The sequence below is a fragment of the Hypoxylon fragiforme genome (genome assembly GCF_022984875.1).
Source record: "Hypoxylon fragiforme strain CBS 206.31 chromosome Unknown GGS25scaffold_6, whole genome shotgun sequence".
In the NCBI taxonomy this organism is placed as follows: Eukaryota; Fungi; Ascomycota; class Sordariomycetes; order Xylariales; family Hypoxylaceae; genus Hypoxylon; species Hypoxylon fragiforme.
Window position 1 is genome coordinate 1,481,368 of NW_026054761.1, and position 23,275 is coordinate 1,504,642.

Sequence of the window (23,275 nt, forward strand, 5' to 3'; positions counted from 1 at the left end):
TTGTTATGCTATTTGAGACCACATGCAGCAAGTCTTGGACTTGCATGACCTACCAAGTATAAACCATATACAATACGGCAGCATTGAAGCCCTTAGTACTGTATAAAAGTGCTTTGTAACTATCATAGATCTATTACGATCATTGATGTAGACCAATGCATCAATGATGTATTATCCGGACTTTGGTACTACTATCTACTGGGGTGTAAGGTTATTATTAGTAAGGCGGGGCGGAAATAACTTAGCACCGACGCATGGACAATTTTAAACCCTTTAGGTAACCTCGAACCTTTCTTATGCATGTGCACAGTCCATGCAATCTTTAACACATCTTGTGTGTCGAGGAAAGCGATAACGATAAACCAGGTATTAGTTACCTATGTAACCTTGACCTTGCCTGCCTACCTACTACCTACATACCTATCGCCTATCTTTGTACATAACTCATTATTTCATTCATTCCTCAACGCAAGGACGATTAATTCATTAACTCCCTACACTTATCTCTCTAAGAGATCCGAGCTTTCATGCATGCCTCCTCCTGAACACCTCCTACCACAGTCCAAAGGTCCTCTTGCAAGACCAGAGGTTGTTATAGCGTTCGACCATGACCCCGCCATGAGCGATCAAAAGCCCATAAACGCCCCCGATACTACGCCGACCCTCGCAACTATCCCCCCAGAGTCGGACCAGGTCGATGCTCAGACCCAGAAAGAGGATGGCAAAGTTGAAGGAGAGCTCTCTCAGCCAAGCGGCCTGGACAATCAAACTGTCCCGAACCAAGCCCATAGTATCTTAACAGATCTCCTCGAAGATCAGGGCAAGAGTACAAAAACGGAAGATGCCTCGGTAGATAAGGTTATTCAGCTTGATCAAACTGCTTCACCTGATGGACCAGCTGATGCTATGGAATCCTCTGTTGCAACTCTCAAGCCCGCGAAACCGCAGTACTTGACAATTAAGCCCGCCCCATATGTTGACCCGACTCCCCCGACTCCAGAAGGCTCCCAGCCACCATCCAGAACCAGCTCCACCCATCGATTCAAGGGTCACGGCCCTGAACCGTCACCGACTCGATCAGATGCAGGATATGATGAGAGACGGTACCCTAGCGAAGACGAGCAAGAGGGGACTTCTCGCTCGGAAATTCAAAGTATCATGGAACAATTCCCGGAAAATGGTGGTGGTCCTGGAGAAGAGGAGGTCATGAGTCCGCGACTCGAGATCACTTCGCCTCTTCTAGGTACTTCCCCAATTCACCACCCGCCGAGGAAATCTAGTCTCGAGCCCCCTACCCCAAGTCTCGCCCAGCAGTTACAAGACATGCAAAACTTGAGGCTCTCGAGCACGTCGCCGATAAGCATGCGATCAAAGGATAAGCTGAAGGAGTCTGATGACCAAGGGCCTCCCGTTCCGCCAAAGGATAATCCATCGGATGAGAGACTTTCCATCATAGATCCGCAGGCCTCTTCTACAACCTCATTACACCGACCACCGCCTCCCGAACCTGAGCCTGAGCCAGCTCTTCCATTCGATTTCCACCGATTTTTAGAGCAGCTGAAGCACAAGAAGGCTGATCCAGTAGCGAGATATCTCAAGTCCTTCTTGTTTGAATTCGCAAAACGTCAATGGATGGTCCACGAGCAAGTCAAGATCATTAGTGATTTTCTTACATTTATAGCCAATAAAATGGCCCAATGTGAGGTATGGAGCGAGGTTTCGGACGCGGAATTTGATAACGCACGCGAAGGCATGGAGAAGCTTGTCATGAACAGACTGCATACGCAAACCTTTTCGCCTGCCATACCTCCTCCCCAGCCCATTCCAGGCGCGAAGCCAAGGCGTCGCGGAGGTGATCGACCCATGGGACCTGGACGACGCGGGCAACATCAAGAGGATGTGGAAAGGGACGGGATTCTAGCACAGAAGATCAATATCTATAGTTGGGTCCGAGAAGAACACTTGGATATTCCCCCTACCAATGAAACCGGTAAAAGGTTCCTCACATTGGCTCAACAAGGTGCGTCTTTAATAAAACGTCGTAAAGGGAGAGTAAACTAAACGACTGACAATTCTAGAACTTCTTAAAATCAAATCTTATCGAGCACCTCGCGACAAGATTATTTGTGTCCTCAACTGCTGCAAAGTTATATTTGGTACGATGTTTGAGCTACTCATCACTTGGTCACAATGCTAATCGACCGTCTAGGGCTCCTTAAACACAACAAAAGCGACTCATCAGCTGACTCTTTCATGCCGCTTCTGATATATGTTGTGTTGCGGTCTAACCCCGATCACCTGGTTTCTAATGTCCATTATATCTTGCGATTTCGAAACCAGGACAAACTAGCTGGAGAAGCCGGATACTATCTTTCATCTCTGGTAAGTCAAGGCCTGGTCCCGGACAATATATATACACTTAAGCTAATTATGCAACCAGATGGGCGCCATACAGTTTATTGAGAATATGGACCGTACCACCCTAACAATTTCTGATGAGGAGTTTGAGAAGAACGTGGAAGCAGCTGTATCTGCTATTGCGGAAAGGCATCAGGCGGAGGAACCACCTACTCCACCTCAGCCACAACAGACAGAAAAGCCTGGATTATTTGCCTCGGGCACTTCTTCGGCACGTCGGTCGCTAGATCTAGATGGATCGAGCACGCCACGTCGGTCTTCATCATCTAACGATGATAATGATTCCGGCGAAGAAGCTCCGGCAATCTCTGGCTTACTCCGTTCTATTCAGAAACCTTTGTCATCCATTGGCCGTATATTTTCAGAAGACGGTGCGGGTCCTAGTTCGCCTGCACGTATAGCTCAGCCAGACACTCCACGACTCAGTCCGCGACCCAGCACCGAAAATCGGCCTTCAGTAGATGGGCGTCCGCGGTTAACCGCTGAAGAAGCGGCGGCACGGCAGGCGAGCGCTGATGTTGCTGAGGCGCAGAGAATTCACAGAGCAGAGCACAATAACGTAGTGGAGACACTTTCGGCCATGTTTCCGGGTCTAGATCGGGACATCATTAGCGATGTTGTCTACCAGAAGGAGGGAAGGTCAGTTTTGCTCATCATATCCCTGTTTTTCTTGCCGCCAACGTACTAACACATTTCTTACAGGGTTGGTCTGGCAGTTGATGCTTGCCTTGCTTTAAACGCATAATTAGGTAGGCAGGTGGGAGGTTACTAGGGAGGTATATTCAAGTGGGATTGGCTGGCTATAACTCCTAAAATTTGCTTGCTAAAGGAGGCAATTCACAGATGAAGTTTCAATAAGTATCCATCATTGATGGGGTACGAATGCCAAGAATTCTTTAGTTGGCCCGCCTAAGATGTGAAAACTAAGCATCGTCGTCCGTTAGTCACTTGAACTCAGTAAATACTTTCCCGTGATTTTCTTTCATGTTGGACTGGCCATCAAACCTATTAACCCCTCAAAGCAATATTCCACGCTTCCCAGTCAGTAGGGAGTCAGGCAGCCTAGCATATCGCCATAGCTGACTACCTAGGCACCCAGTAATCTGTACAACGTGGTGTGTTTAGTTGATATATTCTGCCTTCGTCCATCTCCTTTCGAATCGGTGATAAAATCACAAGAATCCCTGAAATCTAGGAACCTTTCATAGGTACTTAAGTAGATGTAAAGACGGGAGATGCACAGCATGTGCCGTAATCCTGGGAGGACAAATGGTGTTGGGTTTATGAGTATGGGTACTGCTTCCTTGACTATGGTATATCTTAGGTAGGTGTGTTTGTGTAGATAGTTGGAAGGGAAAGGTGAAATTATCATGTATTGAAGGGTCAAGGAAATGATAAAGAAATCCGGTATTGTTTACCTACCTAGTGGGCTACTGTTGTTTCACGCATGTTGCTAACGGTTAGAGACATAGAGTTATCGTCACCTACCTACCTATCTCCCCAGATACCTACCAACTACTTACAAAACATCATGCCTTGCATCCTGAATGCAAGCCCTTTATGCGAGCTCGTCTCCCACCCCCCACCCCTCTACCTTAGGTACCTATTAATCGTTGTTTACAAACTCTATCAAGGGTACCTACTTCGCAGACGGCTTTGTGATACCATGTCCTCATCTCATAGTCAAGGGATTCCAACGCAGTTTACCTACATGACAAGAACTGACTACCAAACCTACTCATTCACCCATATCTCTCTAAGCTCTTCTGACTGCCACTCCCAACGTCAGTCCAGTCAGTCGTGAGTCAACTGCTTTCCAGCAACATTACCATGGACATCTATCTCTTCGAGCTCGATCTGTACTTCACCCCATCTTCGTGTTTATTTAAGCACGTCGCCCTGCCATTCTTCTTCCATCCTCTCCCTCGCAGCCTAAACCACAAAAAGAAACTATGAAGCCTCGATTCCTTGTCCATATATATTCAGACAACGAACCAACTCTTCACGTCTATATACAAGACGCTTTCACTCGGCCTGTTCGCCTAATATATCGCTACCGTCCCACCTTGACGAGCAAGCGAACGATCGATCTAACATGGCCAACAACGCCGAAGCTCAATGCAAGCCCACAACAACTGCCGCCGGCAGTAGTAGTACTGTCGGTACCAATAACAACCAGAAGCCGGCCGCGAAGCCAAAAGGTGATAATAAGCCTACGAACCCAGACGCGAAATGGATATGGTAAGGATTTATGTATAGATTCTTCTTCTTCTCCTTCTTCCCCCTTCCCTCCCTCTTCCCCTTCTTTTCTTACCATCACCCAACCAAAGCCAAAAGAAAAACCAACCGCTAATCAAACTGGGCCTGACTACATAGCTGCCAATGCAAACGCAAGTACGCAGCAAGCTTGGAAGAGTGCACGAAGACCCGGTGCTACCACCGGCGATGTATCAACTGTGGCAAGATAGAGTGGAGTTAAGGGGACGGACTGGCTTGCCTGCCTGCCCCTTTTCTTGACTATTAATGTAACCTAGATGGTTGTTGTATGGGAAGACCTGTTATGCAGTGTGTAGGTAGAAAGGTAGTTACTTTTGTAAGTGCCTAGGCCGGACTAATATAAAGAGAGATTCGATATTCCAATCGGGGTTACTTGGCCTCATTTCATATTTCTAGAGACGTTATGTAGGTAGGTAGGCAGGTAGGTATCTACCTAATACCCAATTGTTAGTTGCTAGTTACTATATGCCATTCAAATCATGTTCATCACAGCTTATACCTAGGTATACATCCCTCATATCCCAAAAACCAACCCCTCATCCGAGCCAACCTCCCCCCTCGTATACCTCTCCCACCCCTCCTTCACAGCCTGCATCCCCTCTCCCCACGTAACCCTGAACCCCTTAATCCCGGTCTTCCTCATGCCCTCCCACGACTCACCCAGCCTCCTAAAGTACTCCCCCTCGCCAAACTTCTTCATCGCCATATCCTGCAGGATACCCGCGTGCGCGAACGCGAAATCCATGACCTCCGGATCCGGCCCACCTTCCCCCTCCCCCGTAGCCGTGGCCGTGGGATCCGTGACCTCCCCCCCGACAGCAACGTACATCGTCCGCGGGAACACCGCCTTGATCGCCCTTGCCCACTTCCACGCGACGCCGTTGCGCCCGCCAAAGTCGCATATCACGACGCGGCCGTCGCGGGGCGCGCCGAAGCCCTCCAGCACCGCGAGCGGCTCCTCCGTCGTCGCCACGACGTTCTCCTCGCCGCCATACACCCCGGTGCCCTTCACAAACGCGACCGAAGCCTCGCTCGCAACCCCCACAACACGGCGGGGCCTGCCCCCCCCGCGCCCCTCGCTCCGCAGCAGCATCGCGAACGCAAGCCCGACCTTCGACCCCGGCGCAAAGCTCAGCACCGTCGCGCCCGCCAGGTCCGCCAGGTGCGGGGGAACAAAGCCGTCCGCGCCGTCCGCGCCCTGCGCCTCGGGGGGGAACATGACCTCGGTCATGACGAACGCCGTGAGGTGCATGACCCGCAGCAGGCAGTCGTACGCGACCGCGTCGCTCCTCTGCCTGACCTCCGCCGCCACGGCCGAGCCCGGCGGGTACACCGCGTAGCGGTTGTAGATCGCCAGCTGCTTCTGGCGGTACCCCTCCGTGACCACGACCTGGCCCCCGGCCTCCGCCGCGGCCTTGACCTCGAGGTCGAGCGGCAGCGTGCCGATGGGGAGGTAGCCCCACACGTAGCTCCCCTTCTGCACGTCTGCGAAGGTGGAGTCGACGACGCGGGCGTAGCCCCAGCAGTTGGTGCGCCCGTAGGTTGCGGCGTCGGTGTAAGGGGATGGGGCGGAGGGGGGCAGGGGGTGGACGTCCCACCAGCCGAAGAGGTCGCCGACCTTGCAGTAGCTGAAGTTGTTGGTGGAGAGGCAGAGGGTCTCGGTGCGGATGCGCAGGGACGAGTCTGCGAGCGGTGGTAGGGGGAGGGCCGAGGGGAGGGGCACGAGGGCTTGCTTGAAGTAGTTCTTCTTTTCGAGGATTTGGATAACTGGGATTTCCGCCATGATGAACGCTGAATGATGAATTGGGGGGTTGAAAAAGGAGAAGAGGGGGAGAAAGAGATAAAGGAATGGCAGAGGTGAAGAAGTACCTAGGTTAGGTAGGTAGGTAGGTAGGCAGATATAAACTAAGTGCTGACAGACATATACGTGATACTATATATAGAAGGTGTACAACAAGTAATTGGATCAGGGCATTATTAGCTTGTGAACTAATGGATTCGGAGTCCGAGGTCATTTATATACTAAGTAACCAAGGTGCATACAAGAAGAAGGATTTCGTCAAAAGTCCTACATATGTAGGTATTGTATTACCCCGACTTGGCTTTATAGAGTAATCATTATCAGATCGGCTGGTTCCCATCTGTCACTAAGCAAGATTGTTGATATTAAAGCAGTAAAAACAACTTGGTAGGCACCTATGTAGTACGCAACCCAGCACATGTGCACATGTCACCTCACTGCAAAAGAAGAGAAACAATGTCTGGGTAGGTACATATTGGACTTATATACCTTCAACTAGGTATGTGCACAACTCATGTATCCTACCAGACACTCCATAAATATGGTAGCGTTTTTTTCTTCATTTCTGTCTGTCTCTGCTATCCTTGCATCAGTAATCTCTAGTATACAAAGGGCGGCAACAGCAGCTAGCGGCGGCGGCGGCAATGGCGGCAGCGACGCAACCTGCAGAAAAACACCCAGTGCCTATAGGCCCGCACTGAAGCTCCAGGGCTGCTAGCACGAACAGCAAGGTCCTTAAATTAATGCCTGCGTCTCCACATGCAGGTCTCCATGGTATGAACCGTAGCCAACGACTCCTGACTAGCAAGCGAGGGGGAAATAATTACTCCTTTGATATATCGTCGCCCCGCCCGTAAACGCCATTGTCGAACTCACAATCCAGATAATATGCCACTACTACTCGGGCTTTGTTGACCTGCGTCTCCTCCTCTTCCCCGTGCCTGGCATGTCAACTGGAGCTGGAGTCGCATTGTACTAGAACGGACGTGCGTCCGCCATATGCAGGTTCTTGGCCCATCGAGGCAGCTTCTTAGTTTGTTCATATAAACGACCACAATTGGCACAAAGGGTCTGTGTAGATGGTTAGCGAAACATTCCATACAGCGTGACCCGCGTAACTTAGGTCTTTACTCACCCTAGGACCCCGTGGCCCATCTCTAACTGCCCAGACACTCGTGCCCCAGATATAGCAATGGTGGCATCGCCAATTAAGCCTTTCTTGGTCGGCAAGTGTGCCGCCTCCACCATACCCTACATCCGGAGTGTTTCTACCACCTGGTGTGCCAGAGCGGCCAAGCGGGCTCAGACTTCGGAATCTTCGCTTCTTTTTCGACCTTTCTCCGCGTCCCATTCGTTCCTCCTCGACTTCTATGCCCAGGCCGGGAATGCCTCCTATCATACCGGCATTACTACTGAATCGTGCTGTCTCCCGGCGAAGACGGCGGACCTGTCGTTCACGGTCGACTTCTCGCTTTTCTATTTCCTCCTTCGATAGAATCTCCACCTTTGGTTCCCACTCATCGGCAAGGTGTTCGGGGTCATATCGCCAACCTGCATCCGCACCGTGAGCAGCCTCGTTAGGAAATTCGGTGCCCACCCCACCCCAGCCTGCCACTAGGCCACCGGCTTCGCATGCTTCCTTTTTCAGGCGCAATACTGCTTCATAGATCGCGTGCGTCAGAGCAGGCACCCATTCACCAGCAAGACCCAAATCAGCACACGTTATTTTGGCGAACGCCTCGGCAGTACCTGGAGGATGAAGAAGTGACCATTCGAATTTATCTGTGTATAGCTGGGAAGAGAGGTTCACGTTGAGGGAAACGATACATCGATAAGTGTCGTCGTGATTTAAATCTTCCGAGTCGGCAGGAATCGGCGTAGCATTAGCTGTTATCTCAGGAACCTGTGAGCGCGGTACCTTGGAAGGAGTATCAAAGCTGGTGTCGAGACCGTTGCGGAACGGAGTGTCAGGGCCACGCATCAAGCCAGGGAGAGGTGTGGCAGGAGTAGCAGGGGTATCACGAAAGCTGGATTGAGGAGCTAATCCGGTGCCATTCGTAGGGGCCTGGTCTTCGGAGTGGAAGAGCGGATGTAAGGCCACGCCGGCATATTCCTCCAGTTGTGTTCTGATTTGCTTGCTAATCTCAGAAGCAATCATGACTGGGCTGGGAAGGTCCAGATCTTGGACAAGGCTCAGCGCGAATTGATCGGTAGTAATCAAGGTCTCGTGCAAATTCCACAGAAATATATCTCTTAATTTGTAAGGGACGGTCATCTCGCCAGTCTTATACAAGGACGGGTCCATGTGTGGTGGTGGGTGAGTAAGGCCCCGGGGTAGGGGCAATGAGGCTGTAGGCATAAAGCCAGGAATGTCGACGTCGATACGTATAGGAATGAGGGTGATAGGCAGGGCAGCCTGTGCCTGGTTGTTTAGATCCGATCGATTCTTAGTCTTCAGCATCCAATCTCTCCAGATACCCTGAACTTGTACGGGGGTAGTAGTCTCTTTTCCAAATCTGTCGCCGGGATCTATCCTAGATGCGCTGTCCTCGCGCCGTAGGCTGCGCAAGCCCGTAGGTCGTCTTCGGGAATCGTCATCTTCTTCTTCATCGTAGTCATAGCCATCCTCAGCATAATTGATGACAGTAGTGCCGCGTTTTGTCGTTCGCGATATGGGGCCTGCAGGTGCAGCAGGATGGATGACTGGGGTGAGGAGAGAATTGTTGTAGACGCGCAGTCGCGGCGCGTAGGAGGAGAGAAGCGCCTGAGGAGTGCTTCTAGTCTCCATTTTGTATTATAATTAATTCGCCTTGTTTTTATGACATTGAAGTCATGCGGGTAGAAAATGATGTGAAGTAATAGGAAGGGGGAGGGAAGGAAGAGGGAAGCTAGGCGATAGGCCTAAGGTTAGTAGGCTTTAGTGTAGAGAGGTTTAGGTTCGAGGGGCCTAAAGTTGTAGGTTAGAGGATTGAGATGGAAAAGAGATGGAACATTTGAAGTTGAAAAGATTGAAGAGATTGAAGATACAGTAGGCTATGTACCTCCAGCCTGGCTAGGTATGTACCTAATTCATTCGTAGAAAGGCGTAAGAATTGTCATAACAATTAATAACAATTAATAACAATTAATAACAATTAATAACAATTAAATAAAATAAAAACTTAGTAAAAGTCAAATTTGGATGCAAAGGAAGAAGTGGAAGTCGCAGCCAGGTTTTTGGTTGTAACTACCTATATTCATATGTAGTGCAGCACTTGCAACTTGCATGGAACTTGCACCAGTCGTTTGTTCTTGTCGCAACGCGTCTTGTCCTTTTTGCACCTGCAGTTGCCAGTAGGTACCTAAGTTGTAACAGGGTACCTAGGTACCGACTTAGTACTAAGGGTGTTGGGTGTAGGGGTCGTAAAGGGGTCCAAGCTTTATAGAGTTAGGCTAGTAGAACTATCTAGATCACGTGGGGCGCCGACGTTTAGCCAGCTACTTACTTACTACGTATGTACATATGCAGATGTACATATCAATCACCAAGTGACACCAACAGCTTGAAGTTCTCATTTATATAAGATCAAATTCGGATTATTTTAAAATAGGTGTGGTCAAATATTCAACTCATCATACCCAGCCGTTAGGTCATCATCTTCTATCCAAGTCCCCTGGTTATATCCAAAACATGCTTTGCCATCAACTTGCAGGGCAAAGGGCAGTGAGTCCAGTGAGTAGGTAAATATGTTATGTAGGAATAAAACAGGGGTAAACCTATGGTGTGCTTACCTACCAATGGTAGGTACCTAGACAGCCAACAGCTATCGTGATCAGGTCGACCAATAATGCTCCGCTAGCTACGCTGGGAGATGTCCCTGTACGGTTGAGGGGGCTATGATCGAAAATAGATATGTCGGCCACGAAATAGTTTATACCAAGCACATCGATAGCCAGGAGCATTTCAATATCCATAGCTATTGGATTTAGACATTACGAGGTTACGTGGGAAAATGACTCGGTGAATCACCGCAAATGGTCCGAATATATTTCCTCGTCATTTAGTACAAGTTTTGGAATCGGCTAGGTACCTAGGTATGCACAATTATATCAACACATTTGTCCAGAAGATGAAGACACTGGGCTAGGGTACAGACGGTGGAGCTAAGCTGAAAGACAGTATGCTTCTTTTATTCGGGGTCGAGAGCCGTTTCCCTTACGCGAATTATAGACCACTGAGCAAGAGAAGCTACACCTAGAGATCCTAGCAAGCCGGTTGTTTATTGAGAAAGCAGAGATGTAGTAAAGAAGTGCCAAATCCAAGTGAACAGTATCCAGGCCAAGCACAGGTGTAGCGACATTATAAGGCCCTTCGTCGCCAGAGTGCTGTGGACTTTTCACGGTTTTGTGTGCGATTTCTCGTCAGAATGGCCCGGCTTGCGAAAGGAACATGTCGATGGGCGGAAGTAGACGTTAGGACACGTCGAAGGTAGGTATGTAGACATTACATTACACTAGGCACTTATGTAGATACTCTTCGAAGCCATTTTTCTCAACATTTCTTGACATAGGACTAGGTATCGTGACTAAACTATACCTACCTCCCCACACTGATAACCATCTCGTTACCGTCCACTATGAGGTAGGTAATCTTCCCCCTTCACTTCCCGTTCTTTCGTAAACCCTTCGCCGCAGGATTTTTAATTATCTCACTGCATCCGGTACTAGTCTCTCGGATCTTATCGTTACGGATCTGCCTCTCTTTGCAATCCAAAAAAGGGGGAGGGGAATAAAAGAAAAGAAGAAAAAGCCACCCTATCTTGCCTGCCATAGTTTATAGTGTATATATACTCTCAACGAAAAGCGGGACTCTCATCTGCAAGATATCCCCTCAACCACCCTTCTAACCATTAGGTTCATACTGAGAACGATTATCCAAATATCCAAGACTCCTGCGCACCGGGTATGGTCTAAATCGTGGTTGACATGATGCTTTAAAAATGAATATAGTAGCGGATATTATTGTTAGGTCAGTCCCTTATCGGTGGCTAGCCCGTAAGCTTCTGCCTCGTTCGTCTGTTCGTTGTTTCGAGTTCGTAAGCATCGCCCAGTCCTCCCATTCTTTACTTATCTCCATCAATACGGAGCCCATCACAGTAGCACTAGCCATCAATCCATGTCCTTCGCCCTCAAGCACTCGAACTTCGCATCGTCGCATCGTCTTCCCTAGCCATTTTACGTTCTCAACAGGAACCCGTGTATCTCTGCTACCGTGATGAATTATGACTGGTCGAGTTATATCTACGTATCGAAAACCAATCGTGTGTCTCCGCTCTAAACAGACAAGGAGATCTACAGCGGGATTGGCCCCTGTAGTGGCAAGCTCCCAGATTGCGTGGGTAAGCCTCATATCATAAGTCATCTGCCTTTCTTTATCTGCAATAGCATCGGCGGCGGCAGCAATGATAGCCTTCTGAGGGTTGAACTCATTATCAGCAGGACGGAACCGATCCATATTTTCGTTGGCGGATACTGGAAAGCGCTTCCCATCTAGGCCTCCTTGTGTTATATTCTCTTTGTCCAAGCTAGGCGCAGCGTCTCGGCGGGTTTGAGCTGAATCTCGCCCGGTAGGAACAGTGGACTTTCGCTTGTTACGACGAGAATTGTTCTTCGGAAGTGAGCTGGTGATCGAGCTGCTGGTGGCTGACATAAATGAGCTGTTCGCTGCTTTGAGGAAGGGGGTGGGTAAGGCTCGAAGAATTCGTTGAGACGTAGGGATGGCGTTAGTAGGGGGAAGGGCTTGCGATGAACCAAACACGTTCATCTGCGATGGGGGAATCCATGGAGCTAAAAGGTGAATGCGACCACGGATGTGCTGCGGCATGCGGAGTGCAGTTGCTAGAGCATAAATAGCGCCAGCGGAGTGCGCAAGAATAGAAAACTTGGTGATTTTCAAAGCTTGGCAGATAGCATAAACATCATCTGTAGACCGTTAGTTTCTGTGATAGTGGTTACCAACTAGGATGATAGACATACCAGGCCAGCTAAGAGGTGTTGCCGTTCCGTCAGCATACGCTTCGCTGTCACCTACACCAGGACGATCGGGCGTAATGAGTCGCAGTTTGAGTGTCAAAGCTAGCTCATCGTAAAATGCAGTGATATATCTAGTCAGGCCCATGCCTACACAACAGAACACTGCTGAGCCATCGGCGTCGCCGACTTCAGAGAACGATATGACTCTGCCCGTTTGGGGATGTCGGATTTTCTGTGATAGTCTTGGGGAGCATAGGTAGGACTCAACAGCATCATCGACGGAATCAGCGCTCTGTGGCCGTTCGTATCCTACCATAGGCTCAGGGGAAGTGATTTCCTTTCTTCTGTCTGCCGGCTCGGGACTCTTTGGTCCCGCTGAAATACGCTTCAGTCGTGAACTGCTTCGTTTTGGCCGGATAATCTCACCCGGGTCTGGGGTCGTGTGCCCCAACTTCCTCCGGTCGGTACTATGCGCGCTGCGTCTTCTACTCTGAGATACAGCCGGGAATGGGGCGCCATCTTCGTACCCATTCGTATCGGTCGAATATGATCTCGCGCGCTGGTGGGAATAATGGGGTTCCTGGGGCTTCTTAACAGCGGAGGTCAAGCTGGCCTTCGCAGAGTGCGGCATTTCGGGAAGAGGGTCGTCCCTCGTTCGCCTTCTCGTGTCAACTTCCGAGTTTGCGCGACTAGAGTGTCGCCGCCCAGTGTTGTAGAGATCGCGCGATCGGCTTTGTTCCGAATCTTCAGGAATAGTGTCGTTGAAGCCGCCCTCACTATCTCTCTTCGATCGCGAGGACCTATGCGACGACCTCTTGGCGTTGGTTCCCGTTTTGCGCAACGAGGAGTCGCGAGTCGGGATCGGTCGGTGAAAACTAATGAAATCGGCGGATGGGCTTGCGCTAGGCATATCTGTTTTTATTGGCGAGTCACTTGATTCTTCTCGAATCGGGGTCTCGGCAAGGATAACGTCAGGTCGAGGTGAAAACCCGTTCAAACTGCTGGATACAGCACCAATAGATCCTACACTTGCGCGCTTCCTCTCTGACTCACTGGCGCGCAATTGTTCTTTTGAGCTCATGTACATCAATCCCTTATGATTACGAAGTTGCTTCTTTCCCCAGCTGTCATGCGACCGTTGCCTGCGCAACTCGGGGGTAGGAAGGCCACGTTCAATTGAGAGATTGCCGATGCTACGTGTATCATCATACGACGAGACTGAACCCTTGGAAGATGGCCGAGACGAGTTGCGCAAAAATGATTTGAAACCACTAGACGACTCGCGACGTGGCGATTTCGGAGCGGTTAATGGAGAAAACCCGGAGGGTGGTTTCGCTGTTCGAATGGTCGGCGGGCTCGCGGCCAATTCGTCGATACCAGCACCTTCTTCTTGTAGGCGGTCGAGTCTCTGACCGTACTCGATACCAAAGCTGCCGTCGCCAGCGGAACGCGGAAGAGATAAGGCTTGACCCTCGAAGTGCTGATTCGCAGGTTCCGATATGACAGATAAACTGGTGATTAGGGATGATATGACTTCGGGTGATGCTGGAGGTACGCCGGTGCGGTCTTTGTCGTCGTCGCGCAGACGCAGGTGCTCAGGAGGATCAATACCTCTCCTCCGGGACAATTGGGGGGTTTGACGGGGAATAGGGAGTAGTTGTCCGGAAGTATAATCCATGGCGAGCGGGACGCAAGGAGAAAAGATCGATCGAGGAATGCGTGTTTTGCCTAAACCGAATCCCAATGCTAATCCTATCTACCTGTCTGACCTACTAGGTAGGTACAGCCAGTACGTAATCTACTGGCAGTCTTACCTGCCAGTTTGTTTCTGTTTTTAGGGGTTTGGTTGTGTTTTGTTACTGCAATCAGTGCAATGTCCAGCAGGAGCGGTGTACTATGGTACAGCTCCTACTTGAACACGGTACAGGGTGTAACAAAATGTGGAGGTCAGGAAACAGAAGGGAAGGAGGTAGGGAATGTAGTGTGGAAGGTGAGACTCGATAATACTAGGTAGGTAGACAGGATGCAGGAACGTTAGGTTAGACTGGTCAGTACCGAGACAAGACAACCTTACAGGCCAAGACTCCCAGACTCGATGCTGCAGGTCCCAGATTTGGAACAGGCGCTTCGTGCCGGGGGGGTTCGCACCAACCGGTCGAGGTTTTTGTCTTGTTCTGGATGTACCGATGTAGATCTGACTCGCTTATACATACATCAATGATCTATGTTAGATAGTACCTACCAGGTAGTATGCACCATGTAATAACGCATTTGCATAGTACTGGGTATAATGTGAGATGGCCTGGAGGATAAATCGAGAAGATGTCGAGGATGCTGATGTAGAGGAGGGGATATGCAACTCGAACTTTGGCTGAGGAACGAAGAAGGATTATGTTGGTTACAGTACAAGTCGTATCTCTACCACCTAGTAGTTATTTGCAAAATTACAAAAGATGAACATTAAAAGTCCAAAAGAAAAGCATTCGAACCGTTTCAACTCAGGGGGGGAAATGGGAGTAGAAGTGGAATCTTGGCCGATCGATTTATTAGGTAGCCCGGGCCATATTATAATTATTATTGGGTAATGCAGGGAAGGTAACTCGACTCAGGGAGGGCCAATTAGGTATGGAAATTGGTGAAATTGGTGAAATTGCACGATAACAGCCTCCTACCTGCGGTGACCAGAAACTTTTGGAAGCTGTAGCCTGTAGCCTGTAGCCTGTGCTTGGGGGGTCCATCTTGCTGTAATGGTTATAACAGCCATACGTATTGCAGCTTTATTGCAGCTTAATTGCAGCTACCCCGTAAGGTTGAACCCCGTAACATGCAGGTAGCTGTAACTAGTGTCTGCGGGTGATCACTTGCTTTCCCTGGATATGACTGGTCGTTTCCGAGAACGTGAAGCGACCAGAAAGTTCAGATGAGACGCTAGCTATTTATTCAAAGTTTTCTCTTTGAGAATGTTCCTTTGTGCCAACCCTTGTAAAACAATGCCTAGTACTACCTACTACCTACATATGTAGTTACTAGTAGTATCATACCTGTATATGTATACCTAGGGTATGTAATATTCACTCAGGGGAAACATATAATGAATCATACCTACTGTACTTGAGCACATACAAATCTTGTTAGTTAGTCTAAACTCAGACAATCCTGTAGGTTATCCTAGGTAAGAAACCATTGAACCGTCAATTGAACCGTCTTGAATAGACCCTTTTTTTCTTTTTCTTTTCTATTTCCTTTTCACACTATTTGCTCCACCAGACAACAATAGAGAAGTGCCAAAGTGGAAGTCGTTCAGAGGCTGACCCAAATTGAGATTAACGTGAATTATTGGGGTCCTCTAATCAACCACTACTACCTACCTAAATATGTACTACTATATGCAAGTCCACCCGAGAAGGGGTTTCTTTGCAAGTCGTGATATCCATCTAAAAAACGGGAGGATTGGCATGCTCGAGTAGTTACATACATGTAGATTCAAGTTGAGGTAAATTAATACGACATTGTACCTAGTATATAAATACTAACGGTTGCAATTGTAACAACGCTGTTCATTTGTGCAACATTATCAAAGTAAGCGACAACATTGAAGAGGTGATGGCATCATTTCAATTTCTAAACTGCAGTTCAATGTTCTCGTCACTTTCATGTACAGTACCCTAACCTAGATGCCTAACCTAGGTACATAAGAATGATCAATTGATAATAGTGAGTCCGACAACTCCGATGGCCCGGCAATGGGTTCATGCACTGGGAAGGATGGTGAAAAGTTGACAGGCTGCGGGCAGTGAACACCACGTGAATGCGGGACCTTGGCAAGCTTGGACATGTTCAGGGTTCCTTGGAGCTTGTGTATTTGAATAGCCTTAAACCCGGATCACCATGATAACAAGGACCTTCCATGAAGGGAAGAAAAAGAAAAAACCCCATGCTCGGGACATAGCGACATTGGGGGGGCCCCTTGTTTTTCTTTTTCCACTGGTTCATCTTCCAAGGTTTACCAAGAGCCAACCATGAGAATAAGTTGTACGTGTACAACTGTAGAAACGTCAATAGAAACAATTGGGCTATCACATCTTTTGTGAGATGATTTTCTTAAGGTCGAGATTGTAGAACAAGAGGAGCAAGCACTTGTTTCCACAATGACATGCCCAGGGCTACACGTGGCACCTGGTGGGCCATTCAGTGGTTCGAGTTTATCTCAATCTTCTTTTCTTTGAGTTAATCGAGACAAGAGTCATAAGAGTCACAAAAGTCACAAAAGTCACAAAAGTCACAAAAGTCACACAGTTCACAAAAGATATCAATGCCCTGTCGATGGATTGTTTGACTATACTATGCCCCGCAAATTCAGTCTGTTATACTACTACCTACCTAGGTACCTAGGGTATGTATGTAAGCTCGCCTTTTAGCATCGCAGCTCAGGCTCAAGCCGCAAGATGTCGGCCTAAGGAGTCTAACCCGTCCGGTCTTACAGGGGACGGAAGCTCACCAGCTGTCTGAGTGTGTGGCCAATAAGTATCTCCCACACCAAATGACAACACATACGTCATTGAGTTGTTCAGTGAGAATGGTAGGTATACACATACACACACACTAAGTTAGGTACGTAGGCATCAAAATCAGGATTGTAAGGCAAAGGTAAGACCCAAGTATCAGGAAGTCTCTAATGAATAAGTGAAGTGCCAAATTATTCCGTTATTTTCTTTTCTATCTCGGCTTCTACTACTAGCAGTAAATGAGTAAGCTGGGTGTTGAAAATATCACTGGTATTGTTCTAAGTACAACTCTCTTGCTATATCAGATACATACATATTAGATATACTGCTTGCTAAGTATCTACTGTCTAGATTCTGTTGCTTTACAAGAGAACAAGAAACTTAAGAAACTTACCAAGATGGATCTTCTTCTTTCCCTTCCCCTCGCCTCTTACTTCGCTGGGCCGATGTTTACTTCATGGTCCGGCTCTCTAAACTTATTGTTCTTTTACATGACCTGGACCACGCTCGTCCTGTCACACTCACCCCTGAGGATCGAACTAGTCGGGACTCTCGCAGTGCGCATAGTATTTTGGCTATTACCTTCCCTCCTCTTCTTATTATTCGACACACTACTCCCAAGCCTCGCGGAATCGATCAAGCTCTATGGTTCCGTATCTCTACCTCGGCGAAATGCCGCCGCCCTGGTCAGGCAGGTTCTCCTCGCCATTTTCAACCTGGCGCTCAGCACCGCTGTACAAGCCGGCATCTCGGTCGGCGTCGGGACTTTCCTACATCGCCCGCTCTTCAAGACGAGTACGGCGCTGCCACTCCCTTGGAATATCGCCAGGAATTTGTTGACGCTGTATATCGCGCGCGAATTCCTAACGTATTATATCCACCGATATATCCTCCACACACGCGGGAGAGTAGCCAAGCTACATAGCTCATATGCGCACGCTCGCAAGAGGGGTGCACCGTACGCGCTGATGTTGTACGCCGATCATCCGCTAACCCTCCTCCTGAATCGTACCCTACCTGTATATCTACCCGCCATCATCGTTCGGCCGCATCTACTCACCTACTTCCTATTCACGATCCTGACGACGCTGGAGGAGACAATGTCTATGTCGGGCTACACCCTCATCCCGGGGATCATAATGGGCGGCATCGCCCGACGTACTGCCACGCACTATGCCAGCGGAGGTCGCGGGAATTACGGTGCCTGGGGACTCTTGGACTGGGTTAGCGGTACCAGCGTAGGCAAGGACATGGCCGAGGATATTCAAGATGAGGCCGATAAGCACCAGGTTAAGGAGCGGGGGCAGAAGGCCGTAAGTGATACGGGCAGTATAATGCAAGAGGGCATTGACGGGTTGAGAAAGGGCCGCAAAAGTCGAAAGAGGAATGATTACTAAAGGTACCTAATCATACCATTTTTTTTCTTATTCCTTTTTTTGGAGCACACGAAAACATACAGAGAAGATATTATTCATTGGGCACATAAGTAGTAGGTAGGTAAAGAAGATATCCGGGTCTTTCTTGGGAACAGCTTGTCTGGGGTCAGGCGCAGGGGCGTGTGGTATCAAAAGGGGGTAGTTTTGGGTGATGAGGGTATCAATGAATAAATGGACGGTGTTCATGATTTTATGAATATATGATGCACATGAGGAAAGAATACTTGGAAAGTATTTCAGTGATCCCATTTACCTCTTTTTTAGAGTTCATTCTCTACATCATCGCATAAAACAGTGCATATTCCATATTCCATTCCATCGATAACATGATGATGGAAGTCCACTTCCAAGGACTAGGTAGGTACCTAAGGCTAGTAGCTGATAAAGCTTGAACCCTGGAGACTGCCCTGCCCAGGTGCTGAGGGGTGAGTGGCGTCATAAATAGGTACCTTCTATGTAGCTCGCCGCGGGGTACTACAATATTTCTTTCATGGATAAGTCCAGCTGTTTTAATTATGTAGGTGCCTAGTTACCTTCTTTCCAAACAAAACAAACATCCACCAAGAAATTCCGCTCGTTAAGCCGAGAAAGGTTCTAGATACTCAAGTATAGTAGACTAGGTATACACAATAAATACCATCTACTTTTCCATAACCTGCCCACCAACCTCAAAGCATCACACCAACCATGTCCACAACGACAAACCCCGACCCAGCGCCAGGCTCGCTAGCCTTCGTGCCACTGGAAGCGAACCCAGAGCTCATGACCTCACTACTACACAACCTAGGCCTGAGCAAAGCTCTGCAAATACACGACGTGTACTCCATCACCGAACCCGAACTTCTAGCCTTCGTGCCGCGGCCAGCGCTAGCCCTCCTCCTCGTGTTCCCTGTCTCCGCCACCTACGAGTCCGCGCGCCTCGCCGAGGATGCCGGCGTCCCCGAGTACACCGGCAGCGGTGACAAGGAGCCCGTCTTGTGGTACCGCCAGACCATCCGCAACGCCTGCGGGCTCATGGGCCTGCTGCACGCCGTGTCCAACGGCCCCGCTAGGGGTTTCATCGGTTCGTATCCCTCCACTTCCCCCTCCCCCTCCCACTCCCCATCTCCATCATAAATAGCCAACTAACTAATCCACCCGAACCCACAGAACCAGATACCCCCTTACACCGCCTCCTCAACGCCTCCATCCCCCTCCACCCCACCGAACGCAGCGCCCTCCTCGAGAAGACCCCCGAGCTCGCAACCGCGCACCAAGAAGCCGCCAGCCGCGGTGCGACCGCCGCCCCAGATGCCCAAGATGACGTAGATCTCCACTATGTCTGCTTCGTCAAGACCGAGGTTGGTGGTGACGGCAGCGGCGGCACGCTCTGGGAGCTCGACGGCCGCCGCAAGGGCCCCATTGCCCGCGGTCACCTCGGTCCGAACGAGGACGTCCTCTCCGAGCAGGCCCTCCTATGGGGTCCCCTCAAGTTCCTCGAGCGCGGCGGCGGCGACATGCGCTTCAGCTGCGTCGCGCTGGCCGGGGCCCTGGACTGAAGCCTCCCCTCCCTCTCTAGGTAGCGTATTGCAGTGTATTGTGTGGCCAAACCCACCTATCTACCCTACCCAAGGCAAGGGGCCTACAGCTCACAAAACACAAACAAATAAAAGTATATAACAGCAGCCCTTTGGTTTCTTTTCTTTCTTTTCTAGGAGGAGAAGAAAGAGTTTATACTTCACTAGGTCTCCATCATATAATGTGTATAAATTCTCTCAGCTTTCAGTACACCACCACCACCACCATCACATACACACATACATACCTACGTGTCTAGGAGGTAGGTGTATATGCCTAGATACTAGATATGAATGGAATCCCATCGCGTTCTACGTACACACCTACATACATACATACAAAAGGTACTACGCGCCTAGGTACCTACTGTACATATCAAGCCAAAAAAGGGGGGATGGAGCAAGGGTACCTAGTAGAGAATAAGGGGCCAACTAAAAAAAAGAGAGAAAAAGTATTTGGTTCAATGACCATTCCTCCGGAACGATTCGATATCTATAGGTACTGTTGTTGTATTTGTAATTCTAGCCTCGGGAGGAGAAACAAAACGAGAGAAAAAAAAAATACTGAAAAGTCTTGTAATACCGCCTCGTAGTTTCTCCCCGTAGGCACCTACGTATCTAGAGAATACCCTCACAAAACATTCTTGAAAGACGTTCCTCTTCAGTATTGCCCAGTCAAGCCTTATAGAGTTGCCTCAACCCTATTCCATAATGTCTTCTTTGACCAAACCTCACACACAGGCTGACAGTGTCACCATTCATGGCTTTGATCTGAACTCCTTCAGGTTCTTCGTACATGGGCCAATTAGGTATCCTCGGTAGGTACGTAGCTAGGTATACAATCTCAATTCCTATCACAAAGATATCTAGGTAAAGGTGTTCCCCCAGTCTAATGCGCAGAGAGGCTTCGGCGAGGTGTGCTAGCAGGGATAGTCTCCGCGATACCGAACGGTTCGAAATTGAACGGGGTATGCGAGAGCGAGTGAGGCGTCATGATAGGCGAAGCAAAGCGATAGCTAGCATGGCTGCAGCAAGGAGACTCGAGACACAAAGACGAGACCAGTGAGACGGGAACACAGGCGTAGAGGGCGGGTTCGTGATGTACGACGTGAGGACAAGCATGCGCGCCGAGGCAAGAAGAAGTTGGAGGAACGCTCCTCATCCGGCTCGGGCTTGAGCTAAACCTAGGCGGAGAAAAAAATCGAATCAATAATCCCAGCTCATGCTGTACGGGAAGAGAGGAGTGGCGAAGGTAGGGGGATCGGAATCAAATTGCGGCACATACCCTCTCCTCGGCCATGATGTATTGCGTGTCAGATAAGAAGGGGGGGATTCAGTCATCTTGAACCCCAGGTGTTCACACCACGGAGAGACGCAGCGACTCGTTGGAGATTGAAAAGGCGAGTAAACTTGGGAAGTAGGCTGTGTAGTGGTGATTTCTGGAGTTGAAATTGGCTCCATATTGCGAGGTACCCGGTCTGGCATGGCGGTTATAAGCCAGTCTCCATTACCGTCCAGTCCATGGCTGATAGGGTCGTCATTTCCATGACCCTCCTGCTGCTGTTTAGATTCAGGTGCTGCTCCAATTTGGGAAGGAAAGGAACGGGACCTCGGAGGCCACGTCTTGTCTGTTGCCTTATTACCTCTTCCAGACGGGTTGGTGTCCATGTATTGATGTATGTGCCGATCAATATGCTCCGCAATATGCTCGATTAGTTCCTGTTCGTTCCAAGGGGACTCTTGGTGATCAGCTTGTTTTCCTCTTTTTTCTCCTTTTCCTCCCTTAGACTCCTCCTTGGCCTTTATACCGAGCCATCTCTTTGCCATTGAGGTTAGTTCTTGGAAAGAGGGCAGGCCCTGAAGGCCGTCCAGTGTCTCTTGCAAGAAATCAACAGTCGCCTGCTCGTCGGGTTTTTGGCATATTTGACACCCTGGATGGGGTTGCGATTCAATGGCAGCAGAGCCGTCGGCCCCAGTAGGAAGCTCTGGAGGTGGAGAGCCAGCACTCTTTCCCTTCTTCTTTTTTTCTCTTTCTTTGCGACGCGCTTCCTTGATCTCGTCCTTTAATTTCTTCTTTTCCTCCTTTTCTTTAGCTTTCTTCTCCTTTTCAGCCTTCTTGGCCTCTTCTTTCTCTTTCTTCGCCTTTTCCTTGTCTTTTTTACATTTCTTACCTTTGGGCGCTTCGGCTATCGTGGGTTGGATAGGATCTTCGTTAGACGGCTTCTTGCTTGGTTCTGCTTCACCTGGAGGGTGGATGATACTCTGAAAAATTGTGAAGGCATGTTGGACTCCATGGACAACTTTTTCTTGTAAGGTTTCTTCTGCAGCTTGTTCTTCTTTTTCGGGGGATTTCTTTTCTGATAAGCTTGATGTCAGCTAGTTAAGCTTAGATGGCGGAAAGATAACAAACCTGCTTGAGGGGCTTCGGGAAGTTTTTCTGTTATACTTTGGTTAGCATTCGAAGATGATATGAATCGAATATAGCAACAGACCAGTCAATGGCACATTCGGAGGCTTCTCTTGAACTTCTGGTTTCTCTGTTTCTCTAGGCTTTGCAGGGGCGTTTTCGGCACGCGAGGCTTCCCGAGACTTTGGCGATATTCGGGAGTCAGAATCATGTACAAGGTCGTCTAGCTCGGGATCAGGAGAGTCGCCCTGCCAGCTACAGACCTCTTCAGGTAGGTGATGGCTCTCGACGTGGGCGAGATCATCAGCCTCTAGCTCAGGGCTATCGCCTCTCCATTCGCAATTTTCAGCTGCCTCAGCCTTGGCCTCGCGCTGTGTTTCGCACATGGTGTTGCCGTCTAGACTAGGCTGGGATCTTTGGGTATGTCCAGACCCCTTTACAACGGAGTCCTCTTCTGCAAGGGGTAAAATGGACCCAGGAACGGGGGATCGGGCCATGAAACGAGGGGAAGTTACATTTAAGTATTGTCAGTAGGTTGTGATCATTTACTTAGGGAGATGTTTTGGGAAGATAATAAATATGGGCGCGGGAGAATAGGAGGTAAAGGTGCTATAGCATCCCGATGTTCAAGATGGGCAACTCTACCAACTACTAAATATGTACTAGGTAGGCAGGTAGGTATTTTCTTGAGCTGAATGAGATATTATTCTCTCCTCAATGTGGAAAATAGTGAAGAAAGGTTACTGCATTGTGGATGCTTATATTGTTGTTATCCATACATAGTAGCTGCGACTCCCTCTGCAAAGGGGAGAACATCTCAAGTAGGTTAAGTAGGTATCTACATACGTCACTGGTAATAGTGT

The 23,275-nt window shown here is 49.1% G+C and overlaps 7 protein-coding genes across 7 annotated transcripts; 3 read left to right on the forward strand and 4 right to left on the reverse strand.

Moving 5' to 3' along the window:
- Positions 1-531: 531 nt before the first annotated feature.
- Positions 532-3,163, forward strand: GGS25DRAFT_522768 (uncharacterized protein; the record flags this gene model as incomplete). The annotated part of the gene is made up of 5 exons (XM_049264301.1): positions 532-2,020; positions 2,079-2,156; positions 2,210-2,382; positions 2,441-3,057; positions 3,121-3,163. 5 exons carry the CDS (start codon positions 532-534, stop codon positions 3,161-3,163), a joined length of 2,400 nt encoding a protein of 799 aa, XP_049115649.1.
- Positions 3,164-5,048: 1,885 nt separating this feature from the next.
- Positions 5,049-6,842, reverse strand: GGS25DRAFT_324260 (uncharacterized protein). Its single transcript, XM_049257854.1, has one exon. It carries the CDS (start codon positions 6,476-6,478, stop codon positions 5,210-5,212), a length of 1,269 nt encoding a protein of 422 aa, XP_049115650.1. The 5' UTR covers positions 6,479-6,842; the 3' UTR covers positions 5,049-5,209.
- A 500-nt stretch (positions 6,843-7,342) lies between these two features.
- On the reverse strand, positions 7,343-9,475 carry GGS25DRAFT_324266 (SNF5-domain-containing protein). Its single transcript, XM_049257855.1, has 2 exons — positions 7,632-9,475; positions 7,343-7,567 (listed from the first exon to the last, which is right to left on the reverse strand). Exons 1-2 carry the CDS (start codon positions 9,282-9,284, stop codon positions 7,472-7,474), a joined length of 1,749 nt encoding a protein of 582 aa, XP_049115651.1. The 5' UTR covers positions 9,285-9,475; the 3' UTR covers positions 7,343-7,471.
- Positions 9,476-10,930: 1,455 nt separating this feature from the next.
- Positions 10,931-14,620, reverse strand: GGS25DRAFT_324334 (alpha/beta-hydrolase). The gene is made up of 2 exons (XM_049257856.1): positions 12,512-14,620; positions 10,931-12,457 (listed from the first exon to the last, which is right to left on the reverse strand). The coding sequence occupies exons 1-2, from the start codon at positions 14,184-14,186 to the stop codon at positions 11,514-11,516; spliced, it is 2,619 nt and encodes an 872-aa protein (XP_049115652.1). The 5' UTR covers positions 14,187-14,620; the 3' UTR covers positions 10,931-11,513.
- A 2,394-nt stretch (positions 14,621-17,014) lies between these two features.
- GGS25DRAFT_494971 (uncharacterized protein) lies at positions 17,015-18,765 on the forward strand. Its single transcript, XM_049261401.1, has one exon. It carries the CDS (start codon positions 17,412-17,414, stop codon positions 18,408-18,410), a length of 999 nt encoding a protein of 332 aa, XP_049115653.1. The 5' UTR covers positions 17,015-17,411; the 3' UTR covers positions 18,411-18,765.
- A 190-nt stretch (positions 18,766-18,955) lies between these two features.
- Positions 18,956-20,655, forward strand: GGS25DRAFT_494972 (ubiquitin carboxyl-terminal hydrolase). Its single transcript, XM_049261402.1, has 2 exons — positions 18,956-19,512; positions 19,599-20,655. Exons 1-2 carry the CDS (start codon positions 19,137-19,139, stop codon positions 19,985-19,987), a joined length of 765 nt encoding a protein of 254 aa, XP_049115654.1. The 5' UTR covers positions 18,956-19,136; the 3' UTR covers positions 19,988-20,655.
- Positions 20,634-23,203, reverse strand: GGS25DRAFT_494973 (uncharacterized protein). Its single transcript, XM_049261403.1, has 3 exons — positions 22,498-23,203; positions 22,416-22,442; positions 20,634-22,362 (listed from the first exon to the last, which is right to left on the reverse strand). The coding sequence occupies exons 1-3, from the start codon at positions 22,907-22,909 to the stop codon at positions 21,212-21,214; spliced, it is 1,590 nt and encodes a 529-aa protein (XP_049115655.1). The 5' UTR covers positions 22,910-23,203; the 3' UTR covers positions 20,634-21,211.
- Positions 23,204-23,275: the final 72 nt, after the last annotated feature.